This window comes from Lagenorhynchus albirostris, chromosome 1, assembly GCF_949774975.1.
Source record: "Lagenorhynchus albirostris chromosome 1, mLagAlb1.1, whole genome shotgun sequence".
Taxonomy (NCBI): Eukaryota; Metazoa; Chordata; class Mammalia; order Artiodactyla; family Delphinidae; genus Lagenorhynchus; species Lagenorhynchus albirostris.
In genome coordinates, this window is record NC_083095.1 from 15,171,508 (window position 1) to 15,197,108 (window position 25,601).

General features: G+C 34.7%; 1 protein-coding gene across 4 annotated transcripts in view; it reads left to right on the plus strand.

Annotated features, from left to right (window-relative positions):
• The window catches only part of EML5 (EMAP like 5), a 164,196-nt gene that overhangs the window by 67,858 nt on the left and 70,737 nt on the right, over window positions 1–25,601 (plus strand). For all 4 annotated transcript variants that reach the window (XM_060122842.1, XM_060122761.1, XM_060122683.1 and 1 more), the window contains exons 9-17: window positions 5,906–6,162; window positions 7,273–7,485; window positions 13,674–13,841; window positions 14,518–14,624; window positions 15,135–15,253; window positions 16,610–16,796; window positions 19,709–19,814; window positions 21,223–21,316; window positions 22,306–22,406. In XM_060122842.1, coding sequence (XP_059978825.1) covers window positions 5,906–6,162; window positions 7,273–7,485; window positions 13,674–13,841; window positions 14,518–14,624; window positions 15,135–15,253; window positions 16,610–16,796; window positions 19,709–19,814; window positions 21,223–21,316; window positions 22,306–22,406 — 1,352 coding nt within the window. The remainder of the gene's footprint in view (window positions 1–5,905; window positions 6,163–7,272; window positions 7,486–13,673; window positions 13,842–14,517; window positions 14,625–15,134; window positions 15,254–16,609; window positions 16,797–19,708; window positions 19,815–21,222; window positions 21,317–22,305; window positions 22,407–25,601) is intronic.

A 25,601-nucleotide genomic window follows, 5' to 3' on the forward strand; every position in this document is an offset into this window, starting at 1 on the left:
GGGCAAAATCATATAACTTCTTAGAACGTCTCTTTTTCTTGTGATAAAAATGTTAAATAATTTTATATTAAAACAAACACTAATATCATGGAGTCAAATGAAAAATTGCAAATATTTTTCAAATTAGAAGATACATATGAATACATATAAAACTTCGGTGGTGGGCTGCATGGTATTATCAACATCAAACTCTTCAGAGGCGCTAATTCATTCTCATAAGTAATTAGGGAGACTTCAGTGGAAGAGCTTGGTGAGCATGGTTAATAAATTATGCTGAAGATGGAGTAAGGTTTCCTGCAGTGTATGGGGTAGACTTTAGTTGTAAAAATATTAATGTTGCCATTTTAGATTCTACCAGTCTTTAGCCAGTTGTGTTTTCTGACAGTGTCACTGCTGAGTTATATCAACTTTAAAAGGATTAGGACAGTTTTTCCCCTAACTAATCACACATTCATTTAATTTTTTTTCAACATATTTATATTTTGTCTGCCTCATTTCATGGGAGTAATAAGTTCTGAAAGTTGTTTCCTGGCTTTCAAAAAGTAACTCTTTTATGTCCATTATTTTTTCACATCGAAGGTGTTTTTGTCTCTTTGCCCCAACCAAGAGCACTATTAAAACATGCTCAAATATGTCTTATCTTAAAATTCCTACCTCGAGCCTGAGGCCCTCTTTGGTTATATCACATCTCTACTCTCTTCTCTTTCACAGTAAAAATCTCAAAAACCTGCCTATTTTACTATCTCTCTTTCCTTCCAATTAACTTATCAACTTTCTACCCCCATTCCAATATAGCTTTTGCCTTCATCTTTAAATTGGAAAACCCTCACTAATAGTGCCCTGTAACTAAAACCAGGAGATATTTTTCATCTAAATTGATTCTCAGCAGTAAATTTGACCCCTTGAACAACTTGCTCCTTCTCAAAACATGCTCTTCCCTGGCTTTAGATGTTAATTCTCTTTGTCTTTGCAGCCTCTGGCTCCATTTTCTTTATATGCTAATTATCTTCTGTCTACCCAGTAAAATTGAAGTCCCTCAAAGCTCAGAGTCTAGGCTTTCTGCTCTTTTTTACTCTGTATTTTCTCACTAGGTAATCGCATCCTGCCTGTAGCTTCAGTTACTACCCATAGCATGATGATCCCAGATGCATAGTTCTAGTCCTGTTATCACCTCTAAACTCCAGTCATGCATATTCAGTTGCTTATTTAACATCACTTGGGTATCTCAAAGACATCTGCAATTCAGCATGTCCAAAGCTGAACCCAGCATCCCCCCTCCCAAACTGATCTTCTGTCTCTGGGCCCTATTCTGTCCATGTTCTTGTATAAGCCAAAAACCTAGGCATTATCATAGATACCTCTCTCTCTCTAACCACCATTTTTTTTTTTTTTACATCTTTATTGGAGTATAATTGCTTTACAATGTTGTGTTAGTTTCTGCTGTATAACAAAGTGAATCAGCTATATGTATACATATATCACCATACCCCTCCTTCTTGAGCCTCCCTCCCACCCTCCCTATCCCACCCTTCTAGGTGGTCACAAAGCACTGAGCTGATCTCCCTGCGCTATGCATCTGCTTCCCACTAGCTCTTTGTTTTACAGTTGGTAGTGTATATATGTCAATGCTTCTGACTCACTTCATCCCAGCTTCCCCTTCCCCCCTCCCCTGTGTCCTCAAGTCCATTCTCTACGTCTGTGTCTTTATTCCTGTCCAACCCCTAGGTTCATGAGAACCTTTTTTTTTTTTAACATTCATATATATGTGTTAGCATATTTTTTCTCTTTCTGACTTACTTCACTCTGTATGATAGACTCTAGGTCCATCCACTTCACTACACGTAACTCAATTTCGTTTCTTTTTGTGGCTGAGTAATATTCCATTGTATATATGTGCTACATCTTCTTTATCCATTTATCTGTCGATGGACACTAAGGTTGCTTCCATGTCCTTGCTACTGTAAATAGTGCAGTAGTGAACACTGTGGTACATGTCTCTTGAATTATGGTTTTCTCAGGGTATATGCCCAGTAGTGGGATTGCTGGGTCATATGGTAGTTCTATTTTTAGTTTTTTGAGGAACCTCCATACTGTTCTCCATAGTGGCTGTATCAGTTTACATTCCTACCAGCAGTGCAGGAGGGTTCCCTTTTCTCTACATCCTCTCCAGCGTTTATTGTTTGTAGATTTTTTGGTGATGGCCATTCTGACCGGGGTGAGGTGATACCTCATTGTAGTTTTGATTTGCATTTCTCTAATGATCAGTGATGTTGAGCATTCTTTCATGTGTTTGTTGGCAATCTGTATATCTTCTTTGGAGAAATGTCTATTTAGGTCTTCTGCCCATTTTTGGATTAGGTTGTTTTTTGATATTGAGCTGCATGAGCTGCTTGTATATTTTGAGGATTAATCCTTTGTCTGTTGCTTCATTTGCAAATATTTTCTTCCATTCTGAGGGTTGTCTTTTTGTCTTGTTTATGGTTTCCTTAGCTGTGCAAAAGATGTTAAGTTTCATTAGGTCCCATTTGTTTATTTTTGTTTTTATTTCCATTTCTCTAGGAGGTAACCACCATTTATAATCCATCACTACATCCTGTTGATTTTACTTACCTGATGAATTGTCTAGGAGCATTTTAGTTAAGGTTTGTGAATAAGATTAGAATGATAATATCTTTAACATGTCCTAAATACTCTATAATAGTATGGATTGTATAATACTGTATATTTCAGATCATTTCACTTCTTTCTGAAGTCTGAGCAACCACCATCTGTAGTAGTCTTCTAATTGGTCTTAATCCTGCTGTTATACTCCTTCAATTTGTTTTTTACTCTCGAACCAGATTAGTGATCTGATTGATTCATCCCACCCTAGCTTATATTTACAAATTAAGGCCAAAAATCTTTAGATGTATGAGGACTTTTATAATTTTCCCTTAGTCTTCCTTGCGAGACTCTGGCTCACATCAGAGCCCCCTTTGCTTGTTTCAGTACCACTATACTGGGCTTCTGAAGCTGAGCTTGAATGCTTTCTCTTGCCATCAGCAATTTCACATAGTTTTAGCTCTGCTGGAATGTAGGCTTTTTCCTCCCAGTTCCTGTCTTCTGCTGAGCTAAGTCCCATTAATTCCTCAGAATGAAGTTTAAACTCCACTTCTTTTGGTCTGTTTCCTCTAACACCTTCACCTAGGAACGGTTCTTCTGTTATATGCTCTATCAGTATATATGCTCTATTAATATTGTGTACTTTTACTTTTGTGATGTGTTACAGACTGCTAATGAATGAGTATTCCCAGGCTTTGACCTCCCTCTGCTTCTTAAAGAAATCACAGAATTTGCATACCAGTTTCCCAGAAGACTTAATTCAGAATTTTTAGAAATCAATACATTTTCATCTAATAATAGTCTTCTTACCTGTAAATTTGTCAAAGAAACTTTGTCAGAGAAGATAGTTATAATTCATAGTGTTGATGTAATAACGTAATACATACTATAAAACCAGTCAATCAGAATCTCTTTCCCTCACTGTTGGTTTCTTCTCTGTGTGCGTGTGTTGGTTGGTGGACAGGGCCACAGTGGTAGAAAGCAAGAGACAACCTCAGATATCCACACTTATTTCTCTTGTTAACTGGGAGCAGTTAAGTCCCTAGAACAAAAAAGCTGTAAAAAAATTACCAAAATAATTCTGAAGAATATTCCAGGAGCATTTTAACTAATGTTCATGATTGATACTGGAATGATTATATTTTAATAAAGAAGGTATAAAAAAGAAAAGCTTTCAAATAGTGTCTTAGATGTTTTCTTAAAAATCTTGCTCCATATAGATATAGATGAATGGCTGGATGTACTAATGGATGGCTGAGTGGATGGATGGATGAATGGTATGAAGAAAGGGAGGTAAGATGCATGGATTTAAATTAAAACTGAAAGGAAGAAGTCACTGGGAAAGGTAGAAGTAGCTACATTATTCTGTGCTTAGGAAGAGGACCTTGCAAGTTGCAGGGTCTAAGGCAAAAGTGACGTTGACCAGGAAAGCTCTTTTAAAAAGTACTTTTTTTTCCTTCATTTATTTTGTTTTGTTTTGTTCTGATTCCCTTTTGTAGTTAAGGGGATGATTTTCGTCTCTTTCTTTATATGATTAACACCAGGGTGAAGCCCAAGTTCCTTGGCAATGTATCAGATCTGTTACACACTGTCCTCAATTTATCTCTTTAACCCCATCAAGTCACTGCTTTTCCCACTTATCTTGTATCCACATTGTTCAAATGTGCCATGTATTTGCATTGCTCATGCTGTGTCTTCTTTCTGGAAAACCTTCAATCTTTTATACTTAGCCAGCCCCTCAGGTCTTATGCTCAAATAGGTATCACTCTTCCTTGGTCCCTTCCTGCCTTTAGTCTTTTAGTTATTGATTGATTGATTGCCACGCTGGGTCTTTGTAGCTGTGCGTGGGCTTTCACTAGTTGTGGCGAGCCAGGCTACTCTTTGTTGTGGTGTGTGGGCTTCTCATTGCGGTGGCTAGTTGCAGCACGTGGGCTCAGTAGTTGTGGCACGTGGGCCCTAGAGCACGCAGGCTTCAGTAGTTGTGACACGTGGGCTCGGTAGTTGTGATGCACGGGCTCTAAAGCACATGGGCTTCAGTAGTTGTGGTGCATGGGCTCAGTAGTTGTGGCTCGAAGGCTCTAGATCGTGGGCTCAGTAGTTGTGATGCATGGGCTTAGTTGCTCCTTGGCATGTGAGATCTTCCCAGACCAGGGATCGAACCCGTGTCCCCTGCATTGGCAGGCAGATTCTTAACCACTGTTCCACCAGGGAAGTCCCCTGCCTTTAGTCTTAACCATTTTTCAGTGTTTCTTATAGAACTTCACACATAACCTTTTGAGCACTCACTACATTTTCTCAATTATAAAGTATAATTACTTTATCTCTGTCTCTCACAGAAGATGAGTTCATCTTTGTGTGTCATGTGCCTAAAACAGTTAAATACTTAATGTTACTGAAAGAAATATGAGTTTTATTGCTTTAAATTGTCCATTTAGAAACTGTAAAAATTGGGAAATAACCATTTAAGCTTTTATTCTTGAATTATCTGTTGATAACGTTTCAGATGGGTAATGCAAAATTTATTTGGAAAAAGTCCCTGGCACTAGTTAGAAATAGAATTCTCACTTCCTCCTGCCCCTTCTCCCTTGCTGCCTCTCTCTTCTCCACCTCTCCACATGTTTGGAAACTCAGTAGTGTTTAACTAAGTGTTTACCCATTTTTATGGCTATTACCAGTACCTGTTATTTTTCTGGAAAGTCAGTTATAAGGCATCATTAAAAATATTTAACTTTGCTGGCTGACATGGTCGCTAATTGGGAAGAATTTGTATTCTATTAAAAAAGGTCAAAGAGGTTGAAATAAAAGTAACTAGTGGTATCTATGTAAAGATATATATTCAAATGTATTACTAAAATAATACAAATCAATTTCTCCTTTCTTTATTTCCTGGATGCAATTTTGTGCATTTGCTTCATTACAAAAATTTAATTTGAAAATCATGGCTTTTATAATTAAGCATTTTTCATAAACTCAGTACTTATAAGGAACTTCGTCATAAAAATCCATGACTTTATTTCCTTTATTGTATGACTCCAGAAATTTAGTATGAATCTCTGAACTACTTAAAATTAAGTAATTTAGGAACTGAAATTTAGCATTTTTCTCTACTTCCAGCATATATTGTCCTCATATATTTCTGTTAGGCAAAATTATTCCTGAGTTAATACTACTTGTCTCATTTACATTTGTTTTATGGTTTATAAATACTTGATACAGCCTCACAGTCATTTTAGACACATTTGAAAACTGAACTAATTCTGTAGTGACTTCTTTGTTTATGGTCTCATTTTTTTTCTCTTTACAGAGATATGACGGAAGTTGTACATATTAAAGATCGGAAGGAGGCAATTCATGAGTTAAAATATTCACCAGATGGAACTTACCTTGCTGTTGGATGCAATGACAGCTCAGTTGATATTTATGGAGTTTCTCAGCGTTATAAAAAATTTGGGGAATGTGTTGGATCACTTAGTTTCATCACTCACTTGGACTGGTCCTCAGACAGTAGATATTTACAAACAAATGATGGGAATGGTAAAAGACTTTTTTATAGGATGCCAGGTAAAAATTTCCTATAAATTATTTATAATTTGTAGATTTTTAGTTCCTTTAAAATATCTTAGAATTTCATTAGAGGCAGAGTGTAAGTTACATTTGATTATAGGAAATCAAAGAAGATACAAGCTAATATTTCAGGCATTGTGATCTTTTCTCTGTGGCTGCCTTATCATTTGAAATCCTTTTGGTTCTTAATTAAAACTTAATTGCTTGGAGGAGCTAAGACCTATTTTATGTTGAAGTCCATGCCATATGAGTAGTATATGGTAAAGTCCTAGTGTATATTAGAAAGTCAAAATGCCATTTTTAATGGGTACAACTAATTAACTAAATACAACTGATACAGATGTCTGACTATAAGTTGGGTTTTTGTTGTTATCTCAGACTTTGCAAATATTATTAATAATATAGCTAACAAACTAATTTTGAAAAACAGAATTTTTATCAAAGATTTAAAAAGAGAAGAATAAAAACAACCATCAAAATATTATCTCTCAGCCCTTTATTTAGTATGATGCTTAGTGAATTAGTCACTATATTAAAATAACTTATTTAACAAGAGTAGCTGCATATTTAAATTAATGCATCGCTCCAAAAGTTTTCATTAACGATCTGTATGTAATGAAGATTGACTGAATCCTGAAGTCCTATTACCTAACATAAATGTATTACTTGTCACTCATCCTTCCTTTGCGATCCTTTCAGTTATCTTTCTCAACCGTGTATCTTCTTAGGTTTCTTTTTCAATACCTGATTTGCCACTTTTGTATAGCTTTTACTTTTCCTTCTAACTTACCCCATTGTGGCTGATCTGTAGCATGATTTTAATAGGGTTCAGTTTTACTGTCCACATGCATGAACCTGCTAAGCTACATCATCATCAAATCTGTATGTCTCTGAATCAGCATAATTTTGGTAATGGCTTTTTAACAACTCCTTGCACTTAATTTCCTCCTTTCCTTACTATATTCACTTACCTATTCATGTATTATCCTTTAACAGGATGGAGAAGATATTTAAATTTTGGAGTTTACCATGTTATCAGTACAGTTTATGCTTGAGTAAAAATCAAAAGAAATAACTTCTTAAATTAATACTGTGATTTATTTTTAGGAGGAAAAGAAGTGACAAATAAAGAAGAAATAAAAGGTGTTCATTGGGCTTCATGGACATGTGTTTCAGGCCTTGAAGTAAATGGAATTTGGCCCAAGTATTCAGATATCAATGATATAAACTCAGTAGATGGAAACTATACTGGCCAAGTTTTAGTTACAGCTGATGACTATGGAATTGTAAAATTATTTCGATATCCTTGTTTAAGAAAAGGTATCTTTTCTTTCAAAATATTATTAATTAACCTCTGTCTTATAAAAGACTTCAGTTCTGGGCTTTCCTGGTGGCACAGTGGTTGAGAGTCTGCCTGCCGATGCAGGGGACACGGGTTCGTGCCCCGGTCTGGGAAGATCCCACATGCCGCGGAGCGGCTGGGCCCATGAGCCATGGCCCCTGAGCCTGCGCGTCCGGAGCCTGTGCTCCGCAACGGGAGAGGCCACAGCAGTGAGAGGTGCTGTTGGTTTGGTGAAGGATTTCATGAAAATGAACAGAATTATTTATAGTATTTTGATAATTCAGAAATTATTGTCATATGTTACATTTATTTTTGGATATGAAGTTTTTATTAGAAAATTATTTTTGAATTCATATATTATAAATGGGCTAATACTTTACCTCTTTCTTTTTAGAGAATCATTTTTCTCCCCACTTCCAGAATTGCTTCATATAGTTGGGATATACAGTGATAGTTATACTTTTCTTATGGCTTATTATCTTTAATCATTTAACTTGTTGAACATATATCTTTTAGGAGACATTTTTCTTATGTCATTTTCTCAAGAATTCTGATGAAGTAGTCAGCTGTGCGAGTACAGGTCACAGTTTGGAATCTATTGGTTTGTTTGTTGGTTTTTATCTGAGAGTGTGTTTTTGCTTAAAATCCTTAACATGTATTGTTTTGACATTTGTTTTTCATAACTGGGGGTGGGAGAAAAATAAGGGGTCTTATCACTGGTTATTTTCTATATATAATATGTATCACCTCTCTTTCTTGGACCTCTTTTAAAGTGATGATATTAATCATTCTGTTAATAGACCTGAGAATAATTAAATGAAATGCTCTATTAGTCATTTATTTGTTCCATGCCTTGTTCCAGAAAGTATTTGAGTCAGCTTATAACAAGTCCATAAGTACTAAAATAATTATATGAGTAAATAATTCATACCAGGGGAAGTATAAATAGAAATACTATATTAAAATCAGATAAAGAAAATGTTTGACATTTTCTTCTTCAGTAGTCAAACATCAAAATTGAATCTGAGCTTCCAAAAATAAAATAAAGCAGGGCACAAAACAATTTTCACTTTAGCTATTTAAAAAAAAAAAAAGCATACTTATTACTACTCAGAGAAAGCCAAGTTTCTTCTGAGATTTAATTTTCAAAGAACTCTCTCATAATATAGGGCCTCATATTAGGTGCACTGAGTATATTCATAGAGTATCAACATCTATAGCAGATGCAGTCATGATTTTCACCCGGTTAATAAAAGCTGTTGGACAAATGTTAAAATGCAATTTAGTAAAAAGGTAATTTTGGAAACAGCAGAAATAGTTTTATTCAAATAGTTTAGGTAGTCCCCTTGATGTTAAACTTAAGGGTGCAAGTTTCCCAGAAGTCTAGACTGCTAATTGCTATACCTCTACAGTAAAGTGGTGAGTTCCAGATCCTGCCAGCTATGCCATGTTGTCACTTCCTGCCTGCAACATGTCAGCTTCCTAGGTGCGTGTGAAAGTACCTCCATAAGTAATGCTAAGGGTGTTAATAAAGGCTAACAAATCTCTAGCAATTGAAGTACCGTATTTCTGGATCCCACCACATAGCCAGGACATGAGAGTCACCAGGCACAACAAATTGTATTGTGACTCAAAATGATACTTGCCTAGTTAGAAGGTGTGAGATTTAGTAAGATTAATCATGGTGATATTAATCTTAGACATTGCTTCTACTCACTGTTTCATACACTGACCTCTCTGCAGAAAAAGAGTAATTTTCTGAGTTTTCATAGTCAAATGCATGGGATTTACTCACAAGCTTTATCTTCTGCAACAGGGAAGACAGTATTTTTGTTGCTCAATAATTTTGTTTCATTTACAAAATGTGTAGTAGTCTTCTGAATTGCTGTAGGAATATTTTACCAAAGTCTTTAAGAGAAGTTAGTCTTGTTCAGTTACTGCTTCAAGAATATAAATTGTTTTTCTTATTTTCTGTTTTTTTTAGATTTTTGTTAGACATTTATTTTATGGTAAGGGTTTTTATTTCTAGGCACTTGTGAGTCAGCTTGAGACTATTGGTAGGTAATTGGGAGAGAAGACGACAAAGATTAGTAGAAGTATTTTAAGATTCTGTATTTATTGAATTTACATAGTTGCATAAAGCTAGTAGTATTACTAGAAAAACTCTCTTTCTTTTAGATTAGTTATGAAGTTGTACATTATTTCATTACAGTAAGTTGTACTATTGATCCAACTTAAGTTTGAGAAAAGATTGTGTCTGATGTATTAATGTATTTTAGATATCCACTTAAGTAATATCCATTACATTCTAAGAAGTGAAGCTTTTACAAAATGTGGAAAGAAGTTAAATAATAGAAGTAGCTTACGTTATAGAATCATTGTAATTGCAGCACAAAATGTGTGAGATTAGCCCAGAATGTTCCTCTTCCACATTTAGCCCCCTCAAATCCCAGGCCAAAGGAGTATTACTCCTCTTATTTTTTTTTTTTTTGTCCATTGTTATCCTCTTTCTTTCTAGATTCTCCTGCTCTTGACCATAATCTCTCAAATAATCAGACTGTTCCCAGGCAGCAGCACAGAGGCTGTGGTGGTGGGTGAGAAGGTGGGGTGGGGGAGGATGGAGAGGTGAGGGCATGGTTGCTTTAATCTGACACCTTCATCACTGTTAATAATTGCCAAGACTCTTTCAGTACTTATTGACAAATGAACATTTCTATTTGGTAAAAATATTTTTTAGATTCCAGAAGAAAATTCATTGGAAAAACAAATATCAAACAATAAAACAGATTTGTGATGGGGAATTATTCAACACCGCTTTTCTAAGATTCTGAGATTTCTAAGATATTGTTGCATGTAGCTCTAGTGTATTTGTTTTTCATTGCTGTAAAATACTTGTGAAAATGTGGTACAGTTCATGTGTTTATTCTCGTCAGTGGACATTTGGGTTCTTTAGTCTTTTGCTATGATATACAAGTTTCCAAAGATGTATACTTAGGAGTGAAATTGCTGGGTCATAGAGAATTTATAAGAAAATGCCAAATTGTTTTCCACAATGGTTATACCATTTTACAAACCCTGTTGATCTACATCCTCTTAAGCACTTGACATTGCCACACTTTTTATTTTTGTAAATCTAGTTGGTGTAAATGGTGTCACATTGTCTTAATTTACATTTATCTAATTACTAATAAGATTGACCATCTTTTCCAATATTTTTTGATTCTCGGCATTTCCTCTTCTATCAAACACAAGTTCATATCTTTTGCCTATGTTTTAGAGTTATTTCTTTTATTGTTTTATAGAAATAATTTTATATACTATAGATACAAATGATTTGTAATTTTTATGGATTACAGATGCCTTTTTTTGAGTTTGTTAGTTATTTTTTTTAATGATGTCTTTTGTTGACTAGTTTTTATTTCAGTGTAGTCAAATCAGTTTCTCTTTTTTTTTCTGAACAATGCTGTTTTATGTATTAAGGAATTCTACTTTTTACTAGGGTCAAAAAAGATATTCTCATATATTTTATATCTAGAAGTTTTAAGGTCATCAAAACATTGTTAAATGGGAAAAAAATCTTTTGTCATATTGCTACAATTTATTGAAGAGATTTAACTCATATTAACTTTGTGTTAAAATATACCCTAAAATAAATTAGAAAAGACATGGGATCATTGAAGCATAAATATTTCAGTCTATTGCTTTATCCTCACCAAGAATTATCATTCTGTTCTCATTTAAATTAGGAATGCTTCTATGACCATTCTAGCTTGCTTTGATAAATCTTTTCTCTGAGATGTTAGTCCTAATTGATGACATACTGTTTAGACCTTAAATGTTCTTTTATCATTTCCTATCATATGTCAGTTTTTAATAATGAAGGGACTTTGAGAGCTTATAATCCAATTTATACTAAAATGGAAATGGAGTCTAAGAGAGGTTAACTGATGTGCTCAAGCTCCTGTGCTATTAAGTAGTCAAGATGACACTCAAACCTAGTCTTTTGATTTCAACTCCAATACTCTTTACATCAGACTTTTTGTCCCCTTTAATGAATTGTAAGTGTTGGAGTTCATGCCCTCTCAGTCTCCTTCACTACTCTTCTTCCCTCCTCTACAATCTAGCATTTCAACTCAAGTGTATAGGCAGAGTAAGGGAAAATATGATCTTTCTTTTTTTTTTTTCCTTTCTTTCCCTTTCTTCAGATACCTAATGAATGTTTGCTATGTATCAGGCATTAGGGATGTATGATAAACAAGATACAATCCTGCCCTCAAGGAGCTTATAGTTTATTAGAGGAGTTAACAAGTAAATAGACTATTACATTTGAGTGTTATAAATACATGGGGTAATAACAGGGAATTCTGGAAGCATGATAAGAGGATATGATTGGTCTTGGTGAGTCATGGTCACTTCTTAAAAGATGTGATATCTAGGTTTACTTTTAAGATAAACTGTTTATCATAGTTAGATAAGCAGTGCTGGCTATTGAATAATTATTAATAAAGTCACTTTGATTAGAAATAACTGGCTTCCCTTAGACTTATTCCATAGCTTTCTTGTTGAATTGCCTTGGTTCTTCCAGAGGAATTGATCTTTGAAAAGTCACAGAGAAAATCATTTGGAAGGCCTTACAGGATTATCTACACCTCTCTTGGAACTATCACCCAATATAGTCAATTAGAATAGGTGCTCAGATAACTCTTCTTCATTTGCTCTAAACATAACAAAATTAGTACACCTTAAAAACTTGGAATTTTATTTGCTGAAATTTCTGGTTTTACCTTGTAAGTCTCTCTGTTGCCTAAGAGTATGTACAGGGCCCCGTCAAAGGAAGTAATAGCCAGAGTCCTCTTGACAGGCAAATAATGCATTCTCTTATAAGAGGGATGGGACTAAATCTTACCTTATTGGACTTGTGGAGTGAATTGTGGCAAGTTACCCATCTAGAAAGTTACTGACTTCTGTTAAGCTACATAAAAAATTGATTCTTAAAAAAATAACATTACTGTCAGGTAGCAGTAAATTGTAATCTATATAGTTTGGGTCACATCTTTTATGCTTTGACTAGATGGCTATCCCTAAATTCATGGCCAAGGTGAAGGTTTTTCTCCAGTTTGTAATTGATGGATCTTTGCCGTCCTGAAATACAAGCCTTCTGTAGCTTCAAATAAAACTTCTAAAACATTATCAAAATGAAACCAAACATTATTGTGTTTAGTGTACTCTACCAGGAACATATACATATTGCCAAATATCAAGTTTATCTAAGCAAGATATAGAAAATGTATTCTGAACTTAGAACCACAAAAATGGTTCCTATCATTGCACAGATTTTTTAAAAATTAGCCAGAAAGTTAAACAAATCCTTTACAGTTGGAGAAGTCTGGTATATAAAACCTTAACCAAATGCTGCTACTTAACATCACTAGTGATAGAACTGTGGTGCCCCTTAAAATGATGTATCCAAAAGGACACAACATTGCCTGTGCAAAAAACACATCTTAATCTAATCATGAAGAAACATCAGACAAACCCACATTGAAGGACATTATACCAAATATTTAGGTTTAAAAAAATGACTATAAAAGATAGTTGTTGGGACAACTGGATGTATTTTATTTTGGTTAGTATGGTATATTACATTGATTGATTTTTGTATATTGAACCAACCTTGCATTCCTGGCATAAATCCCATTTGGTTATGGTGTGTAGTCCTTTTTATATGTTGCTAATATTTTCTTGATGGCTTAAGCTTTAAAAGGATCTTCGCAGCTAAGGCTGAGAATAGTGGGGGAGGAGATTGGTCAATATCACTTAAGATCAAAGGTGTCAGGCCAAAACATTCAAATATCTGAATATAAAAACAATTGATCCCCTTGTAGCTGCAGGCTTTTCTCAAAGCAGTAAGATAATGCTTCACAGCTCTTGTGGTTCTTACCAAATTATATTGTGAATCAGTAGAGCAAAGATTTATGTCCCTTGATGTACACTCATTCATTTGTTCACTCAGTGAATTTTTGAATTAACATTTTTCCCCGTTCATCATAATTAAGGTAATAGAAATAGGATGCATTGGTTCAGGTATAGAAATTGTTGTTTATAGTGTTTGTGTGTGTGTGTATTGGCATTTGTTTATCAATTTAAAGGTATATTTTTGTTATAGGGGCCAAGTTTAAAAAATACATTGGCCATTCAGCTCATGTAACTAATGTCAGATGGTCACATGATTATCAGTGGGTTATTTCTATTGGTGGAGCAGATCACTCTGTCTTTCAGTGGAAATTTATTCCTGAAAGAAAACTAAAAGATGCTCTTCACATAGCACCCCAAGGTGAGTAGAACACACTGCCTAAACAATTTCTCTGTCAAATAACTCTTCAGTAACCCCCAAATAACAATTTTACTCTTGAAACATACACAAGCCTCGTATGTTAACAGTATAGATTATTATTATTAGCGGAAATTTTAAATAAAATATTAGGTCTATATGTTTAAACTCAGTTGTCACAGAGCATGGACTACAAAGTACTTTTGGTTACACTTTCATCTATCAAATGATGAGTAAAAAACATGCATTAGTAAAACAAACATTTAATATATTCTCTGGGAGATGGGTATCTAGGTTTCAGTATGGTTTTTTTGACAAAGAAAAATTATCTAATGTCAGTTCATCTGTTGCATTATGGTATTTTCTAGCTATTTTTCATGTTAATTATAGGTTATATTCACTTATATTTGCACAGACATTTAAATTTGATGTAGCGGTCATTGGGGAGCCAGTGAAGGGATTTAAAGGAACTATTGAGTTTGCAGTGAGTGGAGAGGAAGATAATCTGTAGTACAGTTTACTGACATCTGTGTCACTTGAATAGGTAATTTCATTTGCTTGTTTTATGGCTTGTCTCCATGTCAGTTGGCACAGTCAGCTCTTAATCATTAATTTTATTGTGCTGTTTTGAAAATGAATCTTCTTTAAACAGGTAATGTTTCATTTTTTTAAATTACAGAAAATCTGGCTGACTCTAATAGTGATGAATCAGATTCAGATCTGTCTGATGTTCCAGAACTGGACTCTGAAATTGAACAAGAGACACAGCTCACCTACCGTCGGCAGGTAATTTTTATTACCACGTGATTTTTTCCTGAAAAACTCTAGTTTCTTCTTTATCTTGCTCCCTGTTGTTTACTCATCTATTGTTATCTTTTGCAGTTTTTAATTTTCCAAGAAATGTATGGCTGTTTCCCCCTTTAAGAGTTAAAGTATACTTGTGTAAAATGTTATTAAGTGCTTGATATACTAACTGTGCCTGTATTGTATTGTATTATATATTATATGTGCTTTTTGTCGCAGTACACTTCCATTTATTTCCTTTAAAATACTCTCTTACGAAGTATAAAAATTTCATGGAAACTAAATGTGTATTTGTCAGTGTGATACTTAGAAAATGTAAATACGTTTGTCTTTCCAAGGAAGTAAATTTCATAAAGAATCTTCCTACTGAAGACAGTTGTTAAAACTTTAGCGATCATAGTAACCACAATGTCTGAAGTTACATTAGGAATATATAACACCTCTATAAATTTGTGTTCTAAGAATATTTCTACTTATGTACATTATTTAAAGGTTTACACGGAAGATCTACCTCAGCTTAAAGAACAATACAAAGAGAAACAAAAAAGTGGTACTTCTAAAAGAAGAGAGCGGGCTCCAGGAAATAGTATTCGATTACACTTTGTTCACGGGTACAAAACGACTACTTTTCATTTATGTGTTTGAATTTTGGTTCACATTTACTAGCTATGTGACTTTGAGCAAGACACTTAACCTCTCTGTGTTTCTGTTTTACCATCTGTAAAATGGAGCTAACGGTATTTTTCTTGATAGGATTCTGGTGAGGAGTAAATAAGTCAATACTTGTGGTGACTTAGAATGTTTTCTGGCACTATATAAGTATTTATTAAATAAAAAATTAATTTGTCTTATGAAAATTTAGTGTTATATTTATAGAAATGGATCTCTTTAAACAAAATAAGTGAAATGTGAGAGATTATCATCTCCCCTAAATATGTCTAATTTGTAATGATATTGTGGCTTGTTTTGGCCTAAGCATTTTGGCCTATATATTATAATTTCAATAAAATACAGTTTCTGGATTCTCTTAGAATATCTGGCAATACAGATCTCACATTTTATCCCAGGACAAACAGAGTCTCCAGTCCAACTCTTTCCTTCCCCTCACCTAGTAATCATTGTCTTACCTGGCTTATAATGTTTTCAAGAATTTGAAAAAAAGACAGATTTATTTAGTAAAAATATTTTTCTTCCAGTGTTAAAATAGTACTTCTTTTTGTTTGTTTGTTTGGAAGCATTTTGTGTGTGTGTGTGTGTGTGTGTGTGTTTTAATTGGAGTATAGTTGATTTACAATGTTGTTTTAGTTTCAGGTGTATAGCAGAGTGACTCAGTTGTACATATACATATATCCACTCTTTTTTAGAGTCTTTTCCCATATAGGCCATTACAGAGTATTAAGTAGTGTTCCCTGTGCTGCTATTCAGTAGGTCCTTATTAGTTATCTATTTTATCTATATTGATCATTTTTGAGGGGATTTGACTACTTGTTTTCTGGATGTGTATAATATTTTTAAATTGTTGTTAAAACTTATTTTTGTAATATATATTGATATATTTTATTCTCATGGTTGAACAGTGTGTATAAAAGGATACACTCTGAAAATCATCTTCCTACCTCTGCCCTCCCAGCCATCATTTCCCCCCCACCCAAAGGGAATCACTGTTACCTAGTTTCAGAAATATTTATGTATAATATAGTACAAACAAATACAAATATATATTCTTTTCTATACCCTTTCACTTGTAAAAAAGCAACTTTTTGCTTTATAGTATACAAATTTAGTATTATGCTTGGATTTAGCTATTTGTAATCAGAGCAGTTCACAAAAGTTTATGGGATCTGAGATATTTGCATTTTTTAAAATTGTTCAGTATCTTGTAAAGCTGGAAATTGAATGTCCTCTGTATAGTCCATATTTATCAGTAAAAGGCCAAAGTTAATGTTATATGATTTTTCTATATTTAGTTACAGAGGGTATGACTGTCGAAGTAATCTGTTCTATACTCAAATTGGTGAAATTGTGTACCATGTGGCAGCAGTGGGTGTCATTTATAATCGACAACAGAACACACAGCGCTTTTACCTGGGTCACGATGATGATATTCTCTGCCTGGCTATTCATCCTGTGAAAGACTATGTGGCAACAGGCCAGGTAGGTCCTTTGAAAGACTATGCGACAACAGCCCGGATAGGTTAGACCTTCGTTTGGGTTTAAAGTTAAGTTAGTCCATTTTTTTCCTTATCTTTTGTATTCTAGGAAATGAAGAATTCTTTAGAATGGGATTTTATTTTCATATTACAAATAAAACTTTTTTCTTATAGTTTTCCTTAGAGTTTTATTGTTTTACTTATTGTAATTTGAATTTGGAACTATGAGCTCTGGCTTGACACCTTTCTGTCAGGATAATATTAATTTTTTAAATTTATGAGTAAAAATTACAAAAACCGTAAAGACTAGAAATCTGGTTTTTTAATTATTTTAAATAATATAAGTTATCTAAGAAATGTTCTGTGACAAACAGGATGACTATGTTTTTATTTTACAATCATGATAGTAACATATTCGGGTTTACCAAAGTAGAAAACATGGAGAAAAGTCATAACTGATACCTCTCTATATGGATATTCTTAGAGAAGGAAGGGAAAGGGTGATATTTATAAATTCTCACTGTGTGTAAGCACTTTACTAGTTTCTTAATGTATATTTATTTTATTCCCACCTCATCTCTATGAGAGTAAAACCATTTCCCCCAGTTTATAAATGAAGAAGTTTAGGTTTAAAGAAATTAGATAATTTTCTCAAAGATCTGTCAGCTAATAACTGGTAAAGCCTAAAGCCCTTAGTCTGTTTGGCTTTAAATACTGTGTAAGTATACCTTCTGGGATATATTGAGGGTGGGGGTAGGAAACTTGCATCATCCTATGTAGCTTCCCTGAAAGGAGAGAAAGCTCTTCCCTTTTTCTTTCTCCCATCTTCCCTCACTCTGTTTGTACCTCCCCTGACTCTTTCCTTTTCTCCTTCCTTTCCTTCCCTCCTTTTCTCCCTCCTTTCTTCTATTCATTCAGAAACATTCATAGAGCATGTGCTGTGTACCAGGAAAGACTCTGGGAATATAAATAAAACACCTTGTCATGGTAAAACATTCATACTCTGGGGGGGAAGACAAACACGCAAGAAAATTGTGATACAGTGTCATAAGTATAGATCAGGGCTTCTTACCTTGGCACTGTTGACATTTTGGGCCAGATAATTCTTTATTGTAAAGATAATTGCATTTTTGTGTATAATGCCATCCTGTGCATTGTAGGATGTTTAGCAGCATCTCTGGCCTCTACGGACTAGAGGCCAGTTAACACCACCCACCCCAGCTGTGACAACCAAAAATGTCTCCAGACAGCCTTTGGGAGGCAAGTCACCCCCTGCTGAGAACCACTAGGCTAGAGATATGTATAAAGCTCTCTTGAAATATTATAAAGGACTGATATATTGTGCCTAGTGGAATCAGGGAAACCCTCATAGAGAAGATGACATTTGAGCTGAGTAGTTTACCTGATAGAGGGGAGGTTGGGGAATGTATTTTAAGTGTGTCATATCACGTGTAACAGTGGGGGAAAAATAAAAAAATAAAAATACAACTTCTTTAAATAACTGTGAGCAACGCAAAGTATTCAAATCTTAGAGTGCATGATGGACATTAGCGGAAGAACTAATTAAATGGGCTGGCAGAGGCCTCAGGGGCACCATTTACTTTCACCTTTAGTTTATATAAATGGTTCCTCTTAAAACACGATTATGTACCCATTGTGCTGTTGCAAGGAGTTTGGACATTATTCTGCTACTACTGGAATGAAGACTGTAAAAACTGGTCATTTACTACCATAATTCTGGAATTTTAGGGAGTTTGGGCCAAATTAAACTATAAGTCAGTATGCCCACAGGACATCCCTGGATACCCAATGACCTCTTCCTCTGCTAGACTTTTAGCCAGAACTCTAACAGAAAGACAGATTAGGGGAATTCACTGGTGGTCCAATGGTTGGGACACTGCACTTCCACTGCAGGGGACCCAGGTTTGATCCCTGGTCGGGGAACTAAGATCCCACAACCCATGAGGCACAGCCAAAGAAAAAAAACAGATTAACAAGAGAAAAACAAAAAGTTTATTAACAGGTGCAATTCATATCACCTGGGAGAAACCTAAACCAAAAGTAACTCAAAATGGTTTAGAACTCCAGCTTATATAGAAAACAGTAGATCTGTAGACAAATGACAGGACAGAGGAAAGCAGTTAATAACTTAGTGAAATATTGATCGATTGCAGTATTGTTTTTTGTTATGTCTTTATATAAAACCAATCTCAAAATTAACAGTAATTGGCAGCTATGTTAATTATTTCAGGAGTTGCTTTCATAAGCAAAGTTATTATATCTCTTAATCTGTATAAAGAAAGTGATTACTTGAGTCTAAAGGAATAAAGAATTAAGTTGTGTTAACCTGCTTGGCGCTTTAACCCCTCTGTATCTTGTTTACACTATTATCCTAGCCTAGAATATACTTGCTTGCTTCTCTTTTTATCTAAGACCTACACTCTTTGAAGGCCCACGTCAAGTAGCATCTCTTCCATGAAGATTTTCTCTACAACCTTTTCATCCCCATTAAGCATGTATTACCAGATGTTCATATTTTAACGGAAAATATCTCATTTTCCCAATGAGTTTGCAAAATTTGTCTAATTGTGTTAGTGCTCATTGTACCTAGCATAGTAATGCTGCCAATAATAGATGCTTGGTAAGCATTATCTTTATTGATGAAGTATAGGATAAGGTTTAGGAGCTACGTAGTTGTAGAACATTCCTTGAAACACTGAGCCTAGTCTCATTAGCTTTTCGACAAATGTAAGGGAAAAATGTTGATCACGTATACAGTCTGCTTTGTACTTTTTATTTTATAAATATTTATAGCAAATATGACAAAGGTTGTTAAATCTCCTGTTTTCCTTTTATAGATATGAAAATAAACAATTTAATTGCATAAAATGACTTTCATAATTCTTTCTATTTTAGGTAGGTAGGGATCCCTCAGTTCACATATGGGACACAGAGACCATTAAACCATTGTCGATATTAAAGGGCTACCACCAATATGGTGTCTGTGCTGTTGATTTCTCAGGTAAGGCAGTTTTCTGTCTCAGTAAGAATGATCAAAATGCAGAGGCAATACATGGCATTTTAGTCTAAATTAGTGTTGCCTAAACTTGTCATTTAATAGTGACCTTCACAATTTTTTATCAAATGTGCATACTGTTGTCCTAACCAATCAAGGCTCTGAAAGTGTGGGTTTGCTAGCTGTTTTATAATAATAATTTAATGAAATGTAATTTTAATACCCATTGTTATAAAGATGTTTCTATTAAAATAAAAAATGTTTGTCTACATAACCTCTGAAACCGTCTCAGTTACCACTAGTGGTATGTATTTCCAACCTTGGGCAAACCCTGATCTCATTTAATGTTTTGCAGCCACAGAGTAAACTTTGAAAATGTTTAGGGTGAAAGCTAAGAAAGAGGTGAGAACTGAAATATTTGTTGTATAACATTTCTATGAAGTGACAATTCCAATCTGTCTTATCAAAATAATTTCAGACCATGTTAACTCTTTGCTACATATATAAAAGTTTAACAACTACAGATAGATCTACAGTGAAAGCTGGGGTATGGATTGGGAAGAGTGGGGAAATACCATTAATAGAGAATTTTATATTAAGAAACAGTAAATTTGTGCTTCCTGCTGCTCTGACTGAAGTGATAGTGAATTGCTATAGTTTGTGGGGGGAATTGTATATACACATATTAAAATCTGCCAAAGGTGAAGAAACTGAATGGTAAAGGAGTCAGCAAGAAAAATACCACTGGTAGCGATAACATACTAGTTGAGGTTTGCAAAAAGTGTGGCAGAGTGGCAAATGTTTTATTATAGATTGCCTTTACAACCTATAAACATATGCACACCTGCCAGCATGACTGACTTAGCGCAATCTCTTGTCTAATAGTCATTACTTGTTGCTTGATGGTAGTAACAACTAAAATAATTGACCTTCACTACAAACAGTCATATTAAACAGCAATATGTATTTGTAACCTGTGTCTTTTGCATTTGATTCGCTTTTTGTAATCCCTATGACTTCTTATATCACAGTAGAGTTCCTATGGTGAAATTCATTGGCGTATATCACTTCTTCCTTCCTTCTTTCTTAGTTTTCCCTTTCCTTCTCATCTTTTAAATATCTTTTTTCTACTTTTCTTATCTTCCTCCTTTCCCCTGTCTTAAGCTGGTAGAAGATGAGGTAAGTGAAGTCAGAGGAAGAAGTCAGCAGATAGGTTTAGATGCATTGAGACACTATTCTTCCCCTTCCTTATAAATTCTGCTTTTTGTTTCATAGCTGTATGCATGCCTAACATTTAACAATATTTTATTTTATAAAAATTTAAATATAGTGCTGTGGTATCAGAATATGTACTGAGTGTTTTTTATCTTCTGAATGTTAATGATCAGTCTATCTCTGTGATTAATTTTCATAGCGGATGGGAAACGTTTGGCTTCAGTTGGAATAGATGATAGCCACACTATTGTGCTATGGGACTGGAAAAAAGGAGAGAAACTTTCGATAGCAAGGTAGGGAAAAAACTTGATATCACATTGGCAAAATACTGAAATTACCTTGGACTTAAAATTTTTTTTACTTATAACGGTTTTGAAATCAAGCAAACGTAACTTTTTAAATTGTTGCCGTCTTTATTACCATTGAATAAATAGTATAATTGTAGTAAAAAGACAAATGATTTCATGATTCATTGTAGGTTTATCCCTTGTGCACACACTTTTTAATGTAACTGTAATATGATATTCGAAGTAGTGATTATCAAAAATCTCCATTTATAGGTAGAGTGAATTCCACTGTAAGATAAGCTATTCTGTAGTCATTGAAAACATGATAAAATACTCATTTTATATATTTGAGTGAAAGGAGATACATACACACATGTATCACAAAGAAATTATAGATTATTTTTATTTTCTCTGTTATAGTTTTCATTTTCTAAATTTTCTACAGTGAGCATTATTATTTCTATAATACTAAAAAATATTAGCAATTGCTTTAAAGGAGGAAATAGTCAACAGTTTCAGAGACTATTTTTTTTAACTTCCTATTCCCTAAAGTGACACATAAAAGCACTTTAAAATATAGATAAATGGTTTCTGCAGAGTATATAGACAGGACCCAAATAAAAGATAGTTTAAGAGGATTTTGTATTTGGAAAGACTATATTAAGCTGTAACAGAGTACCATAAAAAATTTTTTTTCTTTAACTCATTCATGCCACAAATGGCATTCTCTATGTACAGTACTATAGTTGGTGCTATCCAAAAGAAGTTCAGTTCTCACGGTTCCTATCTTTTAAGATTCTGTTGAGAGGAGTTAATAAATTAAAATAATAACAAAATAACAAATGTACAAATGCATGATTACGTAGCCTAAACCTAAGAGACAAGTGGGCCAAGCATTTAGTAATGGAGTAATCAAGATAGGGTTTGGATTAGGCAAAAGGTTATTACAGGAGAGATTTATCTTCAGAGTTAAAACATTTTGGTATTTATTTCAGAGGAAGTAAAGATAAGATTTTTGTTGTAAAGATGAACCCGTACGTGCCTGATAAATTAATTACTGCTGGAATTAAACACATGAAATTTTGGCGTAGAGCAGGTAAGGAAGTGCTTCTTTTTGCTCCTTTGAAATTTAAGAAACTATTACTTTTTTTTTTGACATCTTTATTGAAGTATAATTGCTTTACAATGGTGTGTTAATTTCTGCTATATAACAAAGTGAATCAGCTATACATATGCATATATCCCCATATCTCCTCCCTCTTGCGTCTTCCTCCCACCCTCCCTATCCCACCCCTCTAGGTGGTCACAAAGCACCAAGCTGATCTCCCTGTGCTATGCGGCTGCTTCCCACTAGCTATCTATTTTACATTTGGTAGAAACTATTACTTTTAAAAGCGATTTGGTGTTAAGTACAATGTGGTATCCTAAATTGGATCCTGGAACAGAAGTTTCATTAGTTGAAAAATAGATGAAATCTGAATGAAGTTTGGAGTTCAGTTAATAGTAATATATCAAATATGTCTATTTTTTAGTTTTGACAAGTAGTCTGTAGTATTGTAGGATGTTAATGTTATGGGAAACTGGGTGGGCGAGCAGTATATGAGAACACTCTGTGTTATCTTTGCATCTTTTATGAAAATCTAAAATTCTCAAAAGTGAAAAGTTTATTTTTTTAAAAGAATGATTCACAGTTGTCTTGATACATTTTAAACAAAGTTAAGATTTATTTTATCATTATTGGCTGCATTGATATAGCATTCATATTTGCAAAAGAATTTAACTTATGAGATTAATCAAGTGATGTCCAGACTTCGTTCTTCTGTTGAAGACATGTGTTTTAGTCTAAACTAAAAATGAGAAATTGTGTCAAAATTCTTTATGTGCTATAAAATGATATAGAAATGGAATGTTATATTACTTTAGTCATTTAGTAAATTAGTGACTGTAGAAGTTCATATTTTAAAATTAAAAAGTCTCTTTTCCAAATCGAATAGCATACTTATAAATTCCAGCAATTTGACAAAGTCTTAGTACACTTAAACCTTTCAGATAAAATACATAGCTATAGAGAGAAGTGAGACATAGGTTAGAAAAGAATAGGCTTAGTGAAGATATTTCCCAAGTTGAATTAACTTTCAAATTGTAAACTACATAGGACATGAGTCGATTTTCAGACTTGTTTTAATACTTTATCACAGACTCATCAGATCATAGTGTATATACATTTACAAAGTAAAAAGAAGTATCTTCACATTTGTAATTTTCATTCCCATTCATTTAAACGAAACTTTTGAGTATCTTAGTCACTTGGACTTGCAAATACCCAGCAAGTAATGCTATTATTGAGGTTTTGGAAAAAAAAAAAACAACTATAAGTTTGTCTGAAATAAGAGACTTAAAGAAAGTAAATAGCCTTAAAGTGAAAAGATTTGCAATTGAATAACTTTTTTCTTTAACTTTGATTTGACATAAAGTAGACCTGAAACTGAACCATAAAAGGATAAATGTTAAGACTTTAGTGCATTTCAGCATTCCTCACTTTGAGGTTCTGATCCAGAGTTCAGTAGTCAACTGGGAAATAAGTAACCACTTTATTAATCTGAATAAATGCCATCTGTCTGCCCTCTAAATGCATACCTTTATGTAAACTAAGTTAAAGATGACTTAGGACTAAGGCTAAAAGGGAGCTTCTTACCTCCTATCCCAGATATAGCCTTTGAGAATTGCAAGTTATGAATTATTAATCTCTAAGGAATTTGAACTCTATTCCATGGCTGGTATGACCTTGTACAATACAAACATGTTATGCTGTGTGTATCAGAAAACTCAATAATGATTATCTAAACCAGAGGTGAAAAACTCTGTAAATGGCCAAATAGTAAATATTTTAGACTTTCCAGACACAGAAACAAAATCAAGAATATTATATAGGGCTTCCCTGGTGGCGCAGTGGTTGAGAGTCCTGCTGATGCAGGGGACGTGGGTTCGTGCCCCGGCCCAGGAAGATCCCACATGCCGCGGAGCGGCTGGGCCTGTGAGCCATGGCCGCTAAGCCTGCGCGTCCGGAGCCTGTGCTCCGCAGCGGGAGAGGCCACAACAATGAGAGGCCCGCATACCGCAAAAAAAAAAAAAAAAAAAAAAAAGAATATTATATAGATACTTAGAGAACAAGAGAGAGAACTCCTGCCTTGCCGTACCCAGTTTGCACCCAGTTGCCGTTAACTGGAGACATTCCCTCCAAGATCAGCCTGCTGCAGTGAACAGGACTTGCAGGTTGGACTCGGGGGAGACCATAGTCAGCTTCACTCTGCCCTGGCGACACACTGATTCTAGTGTGTCTTCTCCTCCTGGAGAACCCTACCTTCTCAACTTCGGCAGATGGCCAGAGGCAAGGCAACTCCTGGACTGTGATTTCACTGCTGGGTGCCCAGAAGTTTCCATAGCAAAGTCCTCAACTTGTGGATGGTGACCAGCTCGGGCCCTAGGCAGCTGCTAGTTGGCAGCCAAAAGTCAGGGAGGCAGGCTCTGGGAGCAGAGAAGAAAACCGACGTAGCCACTGCAGCTGTGCTCCAGTGGGCACTGAACAAAAACAGGTGATGGCAGGATTTGGCCTACAGCCCATAGTTTGCTGACCCTGCTCTGGATGGATAATCTATGCTCTAGTGAAACCCAGTCCCCTCCACTTGTGCACTAGATCCCATTTCTCAGCTATTCAAGGGCATCATTCCAACTCTTCTTCCCTTTCTCTCTTGCATTATCAGTTTTCCCTCTCTACCAACTCTTTCCTTTCAGTATATAAATGTGGTGTTATTTCTCCATCTTAAGTAAGTAAAACCAAACAAAACTACTCTTTGAGCTCTACCTTCCATTTGCTAATCAATTTCTCTTCTTACCTATGTACTAAAACACATCCACACAGTTGTTTACACTTTAAATTTGTGAGTTATCTTCTCCTTCTTTTGAGAGAAGTCTAACCTGTTTTTTCCCCTTCACCACTTGACTTAACTGCCCTTCCAAGTGCACTAACAACTCTGGCTGCTATGTTAAGAAAAGACAATCTTCTGAATACATTTGGAATATGACTACTTTTCATCATCTTCTATGTTATCACCAGACCCATGCCACCCTTAGCATTTGCCCAGATGCTTGAAATAGCCTTCTAACTCTTTTCGTCCTTGCCACTATTCAAATTACCCTCAACCCAGAAATCAGAATGAACCCGGTAATAAATATTATGCCAAGTCTTGTCATTCCACCACCCAAATGTTTTTCATCTCATAAAGAGTAAAAG